Source organism: Muntiacus reevesi, chromosome 5 (genome assembly GCF_963930625.1).
Source record: "Muntiacus reevesi chromosome 5, mMunRee1.1, whole genome shotgun sequence".
Classification (NCBI taxonomy): Eukaryota; Metazoa; Chordata; class Mammalia; order Artiodactyla; family Cervidae; genus Muntiacus; species Muntiacus reevesi.
The window spans coordinates 122153691-122166160 of NC_089253.1; the positions used below are offsets into that span (position 1 = coordinate 122153691).

A 12470-nucleotide genomic window follows, 5' to 3' on the forward strand; every position below is an offset into this window, starting at 1 on the left:
CATCTCTTTCAAAGCATTTCGTTGACTCTGAGACACATATATTATAAAGCACTTTGATCTGGCTGAAATCAGACTGCATCCATCTTGCCATCTACAGTGTCTTTAAACCACTTAAAGAAAGCATACTGAATCTTCATTTCCATCTCTTAACTTGATATAGGGAAGGTACCCCAACTGCTTAGCTACATTGGGGTAAAGAACAGGTCCATCCAGCTGAGTGAACGATTCGACCTCAGTCAGTGTAGCTCTTTCACCTCCTCTCCTTCTGTGTCCACAGACGTTGCCGGGAGGAGGTGTAGAAGGCTCTGGAGAGGTGAGGTCCTCAGGCTGTTCCCCCTCCATCCTCTGGGGCTCTCCTCTTTTGGTTGGGGCTGGAAGGAGGGACAGGATGCATGCTCTATTGTGTATGCTTTTAAGTGTAGCCTCGCGTGTTCACACCGTTATCCGAATGCTTGTTTCATGAATTCGGTTTTCACAGCAACACTGAGGTAGAATTACTAGCTCCATATTAAGGAGATCAAGTCGTCACTTGAACTAGGAGTTTACCCTGTTTCTTGGCCACGAGGCAGAATCTTTGCTTTTGCATATCAGTATTGAATCTTTTGCATCAGCTGGCAGTGACATTTGTGGATCCATGGGCCAGGGTACCGAGAATCGCCGGGAGAGCTAGGGTTCCACTGTCCAGGAAGAGTGAAGGGGTCCTGGCCCGAGCTTGTCCCGTGTCGGGGCAGGAAGGACCTCTCACGACAGCTGCTACCGATGAGCCAGTGAGGGTCAGGGGAAATGAGAGAATGGTGTTTTGGAAGCTGCCCGGAGACAAGTGTTGGTGGAGAGGCCAACAGTGCCTGACGCTGCGATGTCACATCAGAGGAGGACAGGGAAGTGAGTGCAGAGATCAGATCTTGGATGAGGTACCATCAGCAAGAAGATTCGGGATCAGTTCACACACGCCAACAGCTCCTGTGACTCTAAGGATAAAGTGATAAGTGGCTTAGAACCTACGAGGTTTGGCAGGGTTTGGCTATCGCCTCCTTCTGAGCCAGATCTTTTTTCCTTCTTCATGTCTGGCTTAAAAAAAATTGTTTTTAATTAATATTTAAAAAATAAAACTTTTGGCACAGCATGTGGGATCTTACTTCCCCGATGAGGTACTGAACTTTTGTCCCTGACAATGGAAGGCAGAGTCTTAACCACTGGACCACCGGGCAAGTCACTGAGAACATTTGAACTGTATACTATTTACCCAGTGCCGCCTTTCTATATGAGGCCCTATTTCGTTATTCCTTCCTAGTATCCCTTCTACATTCTGCTACCCCAAAGTCTACTGTTTCTTGTTGGCACTAAAGTCAATTTTAACACATTAAAATAAAAACATCATCTAACTCATTTGTTGCTAATAAACCTCAGTGTTCCTTGGGTGGACTCTCTCTGCTGACTTGCCTGCAATGAAATTAAATCTCCTGATTTCTTGCTATTCCTTCAAAGTTGTGATCTGCAAAGCCCTTTTAAAAATGTCTCTTAAAGGTGTCTAATCCCCTCTCTTCAGCTTATTCAAAGTATATTGCCTTGACTTAACTCCCTTTTAAAAGACAGCATGTCACCAGTTTTTTCCTGGCTTCTAGTTTACCAAATATCCTAGCATAAGAGTGAGCTAACAGAACACAGATATTTGCTTAAAGATATTCACAGCTAATCTCCAGATAGATTTTCATTGCAAATGTGTTTTAAGAAACAGGCTGAGGTGAGAATGCGTGACCTCTGACATAGAACAATGCTTTTCTTTAGCCTAACTCTTAACGGGTAGTGCTGGTGTGCCCAGACGCTTAATTTAAAAACACGCGTGTAAAAAGAGAACCGTATCCTTTGTATGCCATCAAGTTCTATCTTTCTGAGATTAAAAATGAGAAAAGTACAAAGTAAAAAAGATTGGAGAAGGAGATGAGAAAAATGAAAAAAAAAAAAAAAAAAAAAGAATAATAAAGCAAATAAGGAAAGTAAGATGAAACTTGAGGTTGGGTTCAAAACGCAGCTTGCTTACTTCCCAGCTGTGAGACTTCAGACGAATCACCTAACCTCTCTGAACTTTACAGGTGAGGGAAAGAATTAGGTATATCTTTATCTCCAAGTTTGTTGTACAAATTGCTTTGTGTGATTAAAGGGCTGAGCGTTTTCCTGGATGTGGTAAGCTTGCAGCAGTACTAGCTACTATAACAACCATCATTTAAAATAATAAGAAGAAGAATCGCATTAGAATGTTACTATTCAGAAATGAAGGGGTAGAACTATTTTCATTTGCACCAAGGGTGTGTGTGTTGGGTGAGGGGTGTGCAAATTGGGCTCTGTAGTTCCTAGCAGCCAAAGTAAGAGAAAAACAAACAAGCATGCAAACATCAAAAGGTTTATACAATTCTTTTTTTCCATTTATTTTTATTAGTTGGAGGCTAATTACTTTACAATATTGTAGTGGTTTTTGCCACACACTGACGTGAATCAGCCACGGATTTACATGTGTTCCCCATCCTGAACACACTTCATAGGCATCCTGCTCCAGTGCTTCCTAGCCAGGTGATTGCAAGGGCTCTGTCTCCAAGTCCCTTCCGCCTGATCTGCAGTTCGGAGCACAAAGACTTGTGTGCAGAAGGGTTTTTATTAATGCATGCCTGTAGGCATTGTGATGATGAGACCAGTTCACTTCACTGTACTGCTGACTTTTGGAAAAATGTTTGCTATTTATTGGTTTATTTGACTCTGCCGGGTCCTCATTGAGGCACATGGGATCTTTCGTTGCAGAGTGCAGGATGGTTTAGTTGCAGCACGTGGGGTTTAGTTCCCTGACCAGGGATTGAACACGGGCCTCCTGTGTTGGGAGCTCGCAGTCTTGGCCACTGCACCGCCAGGGCAGTTCTGTGCTGCTCATGTCATAGAGGCTTCCTTCTCGCATGCGTTTCCCTAATTAATGGACTTCCTGAGAACACCATCAAAATCACAAAGGATGTTGTGCATTTATTTGCTGTCATTTAATCAGAAAGGTTGAGAAAGTATGGCTGAGGGGGGGATAAAAGGTTAACTTTTGTGACAAACAGCTCTTGACTGAATGTCTCTTCTTTCCCTCATCAGCAACACCAAGAATATCTCAGGTCACAGAGGCACTCCTTTATTGAGGCATCATTTGCTGCAGGAGAAGTGAGTTTCTGGTTCCATTCCTGGCCCCAGGAGAGTATCTGTGACCGGTTTGGGGCAAGCCTGTTAAGCTTTCTGAGAGTGCCTTGCGTAGGAAGTGGCTGCATACTTGAACTCGTATTGCTGGATTCTGAATGCCCTAATGGTACAAGATTCTGGCTGTCGAAAATAACCAGAGAGGTAGTTGCTTTTTCATTCATTTGGTCATTTTAAGACAAACATAGTTGTTTTTTTCCGTCATTAATTCAATTAGCATATCATCTTGCCAGTCCTCATTTTTGTTACACCCGTGCTGACTGTTTTATCATTGTTTAGGTAAGAATGTTATAGATTTTTTTGGGTGGGGCATGCCATTTTCTAGTTATCGTGAATACTGCACAGGAGTATTATTTGGGTACGAAAAATGCATCTTTCTTGAGGGAAAATCTTTTGAGAGGCCTAGTAACTCGGTCTAATTACTTGAATTAAGGAAGTAAGAGGCCTTGGCAGTGACTTTGAACAACTTTCTTGACTTCCTGCAAAGAGGACCCTTTGCAGCCCTTTTGGAGAAGTTAGTAAAACTGAATCTGACATCACTGCCTCACAGCAAGTGGTTTGTTCTCAGGGCAGCAGGAGGAAATCGCCCCTGTCTGATAAGACACCAGTTGAAGAGTACGCATTCACTTCTCTCCTTCTTGATTCGGCCGTACAGAGAAACATTGGTTCGGAGATAACCATTATTTTGCCTTTCAGAAGGACGCATGCTGTCTCTCGGGAGTTTGGCTGATTTCCAGATATGACCATGTATCTGTGGCTTAAACTTCTGGCATTTGGCTTTGCCTTCCTGGACACCGCAGTGTTTGTGGCAGGTAAGCACAAGGAAATTCATATTTCCTTAGTTATTTGAGTGTGTGTGTGTGTAAGGACGTTGGTTTGAAATAGACATAAAAGCAAGTGAAGTATTGGTGACTAGAGATGAGGAAGCCCGCTGTAAAACGGTCAAGGTCATTGTCCCTGAGAGACATGGCTCCCTGGGTGAGAATACATTGTTTCTGTCTAAAAAGGCATACATGTTTGGCCCCAAAAATCAGGATTCCAAAGGCAAACATTGTCTATCTGTATCTTGGTTTACAAACTGTTCAAGGATATTACAACAGCAGTGCTGAGAGTCTGAAGATATCTGAATGACCAAAAAACTAAATTTTGGTCTTTTTAACAAAAACTGCATTTGTGAAAAATCATAATATGGTTTTGCTTGCACACAAACCTCTCCTTCTTTTCGGACCGGGGGTTTGCTTCCTCAAATTTTGATTATGGCCAAAATATTTTATTGAATACTTTATTGTACGGTACTTTAACAAATTTGGATATTCGATTAAAGATTAACTTTTTGCAAAATTTTTATCACAAAATATATTTTAAATCAAGATTTTTGTTCCTTACAACCTTTTGAATGATTATTTCCTCTGAATAGTCTTGCGGGGCCACCGCCCTTCCTGGGTGCTGGGTAAATCTTACAGCCTTGATGAGATAAAAATACTTAAACTCCTAAGAATCATGCAAACATGCATTCTATAGGAAAGTGTAACTGACTGGGGCTCCTGTCTCTCGTCAGCTCTCAGATCTGTGCACACTTCTGGTCCACTTAGTGGACATTTCTCGAAAGGTTTCAGTTTGGGTCATGAGTGCATTTTGGTTGATATTTAGTATGACTTCTTACGGTGGAGGATCGAAAAAAAAATTATCGAAAGGATATTTGAAATGTTATTTTTGCAGATTTCTAAATAAGTTAAAAATGGAAAACATATTTTAAAAAATCTTGCTTATTGTAATTCACTTTGAAATGCCTTTTTAAAAAATTTTCCACCACCCTCCTTTTCTCTAAAAGGCAGGACAGAAGTTCTCTTCTGAACATGCTGCGTTGTTAATTTACATTCTGCGAAACTAAAGACAGTAGAGAGCAGTGTGTATATTTTTTTTTATTTAACTGCAAAAATGGATTAAATATTTTTTATGTAGGTATAGCATTTTGCCTTAGTACAGAAAATGTTTATTAAGTTACCATTCTTATGAAACTGGTTATCACAATTAAAGGATTATAAGGAATAATCATTTTTATAAGGTAATATGTATATTATCGTGTCAGAGTAAATTTCCATTAAAATTCTCACTCAGAAGCTGTTGCAAAACTTTCTAAATGAGGTATTTTGTAGGCCATAGAGCAAACTATCATAAAAATTTCAACTTCACCTATTAAGGCTTTTTACTATAAGAAACATCTTTGAATTTCTATTCAAAATGAGAGCGTTAAATGATCTAAAAACCTTTAAACCAATTTTGCTGAATAGTTTGTGCCATAGATAAATGGATAGGTATACAAAAATTTATTTTGAAAGACCAAGTTTTAACTTGAACTGCTCAGAGAAACACTGAGGGCAAACATTTTTCTAGTCTTCCTGTAACATATATTCATTTTTGTGGAAAAAAAAAAAAAGATATAATTATTTAGATGTGCAAATCTTGTTTATCATACTTTGAAGTCCCAAGATAGATTTTGTGATTCACTGCATAACTTTGGAAATTATTAATTCTTTAAATGATATATTTTCTTTTATTCGCAAGCTGTGAGCTGGAGTATATGTTTTATTTGAACGTGTTAAATTGAGTTTAATGTTTATAAGCAATATTAGACATCAAATTTATATTGTGCCTTCTAAACACATAAAGAAATAGAGCTAGATGGAGAGAGACATCAATGTATAAATTGATGCACAACTTGGATATGTTATTTAATCTCTAAAATATAAATGTTGGCAAAGTACAACTTTCCCAGAGCAGTAGCAATGCTAGGTTGAGTTTTACAGAGAAGTCAGTAATCACTTTGCTCTGTGCCTCTTTGCTGAGATAACAGGAAACCAACATTTTGTTTAAATTTTCTGAATAATTCGCGGGGAGAGAGATGGTTTCAAGAATGCAGGTAGAGATGAGTGGTCTCTGGCTTGAACAAAGTACGGCCAGGTTACAGCTTCGTACCTTCACAGCCATGAATGCAGGAGTTACATGAGTTATGAATCATAACGGCTAAGAGTCGTTTCCTGGACATGATTTTTCATTTTTCCATCGACAGAAAATAAATAGCTCATGTTACAAATGTGTACTTTGCCCTGCACACTTGTGGGAGTTCAGTCTAATTGTGAATGCAATTGGATCAGTAATCCTATTAAGGTCTAAACACAATGTAGAGAGTTGGGGGTGTGGGGGTGAAGATGTACTGACTTTTTGGAAAGTATTTTTCCTAATACACATCCGCCTGGGATCCTTATTATTGCTAGAATTTGAAACACGTTTGGTGAGGGAGAAGGTCAGGTGAGGTTAGGGGTCTGCTTTCCTTTCCCGCCTTGCTCCAGGAGACCGAGCCCAGAGTCAGAGCACTTAGCACTGAGCTAGGTCTTTGCTGTGTTCTGGGTCACTTGGTGTCGTTTTACCAGTGACAGTCAACCTCTGCAAGAGTATAGATGCTTCTACATGTTCATACCCACCACACACACACACGAACAGGCTAGTCATACATGTCTGGGCTATACATGCAATATGTGTTAGTTATTTCATTATACATACAAACATATATGTGAGTATATACTGGTTTCTCATCTGTCTACTGGCTCTCCGTATTTGTCTACTTTTAAACATTGTGGTTCTACGGGCCTCAATCTTCGGCCAGTTTTATTCTCATTTCTAAACTCAGAGTTCCTTATCATCACCTGCTGTGTACTGATGGTCCTTATTCTCCATCTCCAGATTCACTCTTTACACGGGTGAACCTACCTCCTTTCCTAAATGAAATCTTGTTTCATTGCCTTGCGTTTTTGCAAAAGAGAAAGTCTGAAATATATACATTTAAATGGTCCCCAAGTCCTATCATTTTACTTTATAAAGATCTCCAAAATCTTTCCCCTCTTCATCTCCAGTGCTATCTTTTAATTCATGTCTTTATCACTTTTCACATGCAGTGTTGTAACGATTTCCTCATCTGTCCATTTCTTTTCACACCCTACAGCTTTAAAAATATAAAATGAAAGAGGAAAAAACCCTCCGACATCTTCTCATCGCCTTGGTTTACATTCTGAACTCACTGCCAGGGCACTCGACTCCTCAGGGAGAGAGGAGCTGGGCAGGGATACTTTTCCATTTTATGATGGGCTGAAATAGAGCAAGCAGGAGGCAGTTTCAACACCCTGCTTCTCTACACTTGCTCCAGACCTTTAAGGTACTGTGCAAATCCTATTTCCCCTCTAAAACTCTCTGTCATCACTCTTGCCACAAAATATCTCCACCACAATTCTATACATTTTATCATCCTTCCTAGTATGAAAAATGAAACCGTGTTTCACATACTGTTTCAACTTGTTGTTGTTGGCATTACTATTTACCAATCAGAGCATGCTTGCTGGTGTAACTTACATGGAAGCAGGAACCATCTTTTTTGTATCATCTGTGCTTGATTTCTTCCCAGGTGCTGAAAAAGTAATGGGTGGTTTTTTTTTTTTTTGGACATATCTGCAGATTATAATAATAGGGAAATGAGGAGAGGAGATGAGAAAAAAGTAAAGACAGAAAGAGGAGTAATATAAGGTGAAGAAACTAGTGGAAGGATGGAGGCTATTTGATAAAATGAACAATAAAATAATTTCAGATCTAAATCTTAACAGGCGTTCCCTACTCCCTTCTGCACCCCCCCAATTTCCTTCTTTCATATCATTTTACTTTTTATGTGGAAAGAGCCTCTGATTTCTTAAAAATCCAGTGTTCAAGAATATTGTTCCTAAATTTTTCTTGATGCTCTTTTGGACATTCTTGTTAGAGCCATTTCATTTGATGGATCAGTTTTTTTTCAAATCCAGATGTCCTTGGGGTAAAAAGTAGGAACTAGGAAGGGAGGGACTCAGTCGCAGTCCTACAAGACACCTGGGGTCCTGTCCAGCCTTTACACGCCCCGGCGTGGGCGGCCTTGACCTAAGCCCTGGGGCTGTTTCCAAGGGCAGGAGAAGACTGCTTACGCTGTCAGCTTCACCGTGGGTGCACAGAAAGCCTGGAGTCTGACCATCTCTTCTTCCTAGATAATCTGACACTGAATTTCAGTCTGAGCTGCTTAAGAGCAGAGATTTGTAGTCAGGTTGATTAAATTTGTTACTGAAAGTCCAGCGTGAATGTTGCAAGGCTTTGTTTTCAGACCCTGTGTGTGTAAGGCAATGTGCAGAGAAAGAAGTTTGTCTTCAGGGCGGTTCTCTGCTCATTTTCAGTCATCTTCTAAGTTTATGGGAATTGCTAGGAGAGAAGACAATGGAAATTTAACTTAACCTCAGTTTAAACTGAATTTTAATCTTGTCTAAATTTTTTTTTTTCATTATAAGACATCCAACCACATCAAAGCTGCCTATCACTAAAGAATTAATGCTATGACATTTACAAGCATAAAGATATTAGTAGTAGTCTTATAAGCAATGAGGATTTACTGTATAGCATAGGGTGCTACATTCAATATATTATAATAACTTATAATGGAAAATAATCTGGAAAAAAATCACCGAATCACTTTGCTGTATGCCTGAAACTAAAACAATATTATAAATCAACTGTACTTCAATTAAAAAAAACCCAAAATATTAGTCTTATGGAAGGATAAAGAAAAAATATGTCAGGCTATTCACTTAAAATACTATATCTCTTTCTACGTAGTTCTGAAACACGTGGAAGTAAATATTATAGAAATTATTAGATTTTTTTGTACACAGCTAACCCAACCAATATTTAGATTAGAAAATATTTAAGTATTTCCTAAAATCTTTAATATGCATCCCTTTAACATTTAAATATATACAGCAATATATTACTTAAATTTCAGTCTGTCCGGAGTTTGGGGAATGGCTCTTGTAAGCAAAATATTATGTGTTCAGATATAACAACAGAAACAAGAAAAAATAAAGAAATGAAAAGCTTCCTACTCTTTCAACTGGGACAAACATAAGTAAACAGAAAGTCAGTGTTAGTGAAATACTCAAGAATCATTCATGTCCAATCACTGTATCTTCCATTGATTCATTTTTGAAAAGATAAGCGGGAAGATTATCAATGCTTTTATTATATTCTTTACTGATGACCCAAACTGAAGCAAACTTTAACAACTTTTATGGTGCATAGTTATACAGTGTTGAAAGAGTAAACATTCATTTCCTGTTAAAAATGAGACGCATGTATCTGAAGTGAAAAAAATTTGCTTTACTAAAACTTCAGTTTCTCCTGTAAGTCTATTGCAGGTGTGATAAAGTTGTAACTACGTGTCATGATATCTAAATGAAAATAATTGTCATTTATATATTAAAAAAATTACTTTCAAACAAAATGTGGTTGACTAGAGGAAATTCATCAACCCTCTGAAAAAGTGATCTTCTGGAGCAGAGTCTAAGGGCTGAGGGCATCTCAACGTTCTGCTCTGATGTGTTAGGAAATGAGCAGCTGGTCAAATGTACTTAGCAAAAATCCTTGATGGATAAGAAGAATCTCTGTGTTGTCAATTAAAAAAAAGTCCCGACAGTCATGAAAAGGGATTAGAGACATGTATAAGTAATGGTGTTAAGAGACATTATCGAAGGGACAACATCAAGAGAATAAAGTGTGGTCACTGTATTTTAAATATATCTACTTAAAGAAAAAAAAAAAAAAGCAATCCTTTGTTTACTGATAAAAGAGAAATATTAAGCATCATAGGAAGTGAGTCAGGACCCATTCCAAGTTGGAGAAGACCACGGCAGGTGGAATGAGAAATACATTGGAAATCAAATTCTATGAATTGTATCATCTGGGTCCAATCATTTTCCACTTTTGATCCACAGTTTCCTCATCTATAAGCTGTCATCAGCATGAAACGTGATAGTACTGCTTTGAAAACGATAAGATCCTCTGAAAAGTTGGAAATTTCATTTATAATCCCATGCACACTCAGCTCTTCCCCATTGAAACATGGGTTCAAGTCATACCTCTTTCTTTGAGAGTCTGAGAAGATGACGTTGGAGTCTGTGTGGCAGAGGAATAAACCCTTAGGAATCTTTGAGTGTTTTAAATTTCGTATGCCCTGTTTTAGAGGTTTGCACACTCCTCTGGATTCTACTTCTTAAATGGTTTACAGATCCATTCTGTATCACAACTCTGCTCCAGATTCTTATTTCTTACTGTAACCGTAGTCTGGAAACTTGCTTCTCCTCAGACCCCACTAGGACTATCTTTGTAAAAGGCAAAACTCACCTTTGCTCATCCCTTCTTCAGTGCCTCCCAGTGGGATAGAGAACATATTGATCCCGTGATTTTTGATCTCAGGGGTGTTTTGACTCAACATTTATGAATATAAACATTTAATTAGTTAACAATATAAACATTATACCAACATTTTTGAGTTTTCCTTAAAAACAGATTTCACACAAAAATCTCCCTCCATTAAGCCAATTTAATTCTGTGAGTATTTTTTATATAACTTAATTGAATCATTACCAGTTTTTCCATTTTTATTTTACTGAACTAAAGTTCAACAGCGTCAGTTTTCATGTAGCTTTTACAATTGTTATTAAATTCATGAATTGATTTTTATTCACATCACATTTGCTGATTATAGTTTATGCCTGTGGGAATTTTTTCCTTATGGCTATTGTTTTTCTAGGTGTAATTTTTCTTGTCAAGCAATATATGTGCTTAGTTGCTCAGCTGTGTCTGACTGTTTGTGACCCCATGGACTGTGGCCCACCAGGCTCCTCTGTCCATGGGATTCACCAGGCAAGAATACTGGAGTGGGCTGCCATGCCCTCTCCAGGGAATCTTCCCAACCCAGGGATCAAACCCAGGTCTACTGCATTGCAGGAGGATTCTCTACCATCTGAGCCACCAGCCAAGCCCTATTATTTTTCTAAGTGTAATTTTTCTTGTCAAGCAATACAAATGTAAATTCCCCCAGAAGGATTTAATTTTTCTTTGTAGCCAGAAACAACATTTCCTGTGTGCAGTTTTAGACACTGTTGATTTCTTTCTTTTTTTTTTCACATTTCAAAGTCACATAGAATGTAATTTATGTGATATAATTTTTCACTTTTGTCAAATTTTAGTTTGGGCAGTACTAGCCATCATCAGATCTATTTTGTGTTATTACTTCTATTAGTAACACCCATTTTGTGATTGAGAGCTCTTTCAGCAAGTTTCCTTTGAGATTTTGAGTTTTCATTATTTCTCAGCTAGCCAATGGAAACTTTAGAAACACTTATTAGACTGTTGGACAGTCTAACATTATTATATTTAAATTCTCATTTGTTTGTGCCAACTTCTTTCTAGCTGGTGGGGCAAAAGATAAATAGAACAATCAACAGAAGATTAGAACAATCAATAGAAGTTTAAAATGTTCTCAAGACCCAATGGCAAGTGAAGTAAAATAATAAAGTGTCTAATGGGCTTTCCTAGTGGCTCAGATGGTAAAGTATCTGCCTGCAATATGGGAGACCAGGGATTGATCCCTGAGTCCGGAAGATCCCCTGGAGAAGGAGCCGGCAACCCACTCCAGTATTCTTGCCTGGAGAATCCCATGGACAGAGGAACCTGGCAGGCTATAGTCCACGGGCTCACAAAGAGTTGGACACGCCTGGCAACTAACATACAATCACCCTCCTCTGTTCTCTGTGCATTTAGGGAAAATGAAAGCAGTTGGCACAGCAGTTCTAGGGAAATCCCTCTAGATTTCTCCAGCTTTATCTGGAGCCACTTTGTGACATGTACTGTCACTTCCTCTTTCCTAAAATACAGTGTTTTCCCGCCTGCAAGCTGTTGCAACTCCCCCCCCCCCCAGTGTTTTCTTCCTCCATAATGTTTTTAAATTGGGCAAAGTATAATTGCTCTTCAAAATTCAGTTCAAAGGTCACCTCCTCCAGGCAGCCCTCCTGTACTTCCTCTGGTCTTCTTCCCCTTTCACACGTGGATAGGTCCTCTCCTGACTTGGAGGTCTGTTCTCTGACTGTTTCTCACCACTGCTGGTGAGCGCCAGCAGGTTTTCAGCAGGTCTTTACTTATTTCCCAGAGAGCTGAGTGGTCCAACCTAACTCTGTCCTTGGAAAGTACTTAACTCATAGAATCCTTTTGTTGTTGTTGTTCCTTAAGTCAATTATTCATAGTAACACTTCTATGTGATAGGAAATTTCAAGAAATAGACAAAAGAAAAAAAATTATTAAAATCCTTGCTAACATTTTTTCTTTCTTTCTTTCCTGCTGTTTCTCTCTTCTCA

At 38.7% G+C, this 12470-nt stretch overlaps 1 protein-coding gene across 4 annotated transcripts in view; it reads left to right on the plus strand.

Moving 5' to 3' along the window:
- Nucleotides 1–3712: 3712 nt before the first annotated feature.
- The window catches only part of PTPRC (protein tyrosine phosphatase receptor type C), a 120762-nt gene continuing 112004 nt past the window's right edge, over nt 3713–12470 (plus strand). Inside the window, exons 1-2 of one of the 4 annotated variants that reach the window (XM_065936327.1) lie at nt 3713–3831; nt 3913–4028. In XM_065936327.1, coding sequence (XP_065792399.1) covers nt 3956–4028 — 73 coding nt within the window. In that variant the 5' untranslated portion in view covers nt 3713–3831; nt 3913–3955. The remainder of the gene's footprint in view (nt 3832–3912; nt 4029–12470) is intronic. The other 3 variants (XM_065936329.1, XM_065936330.1, XM_065936328.1) reach the window with 3 other exon arrangements.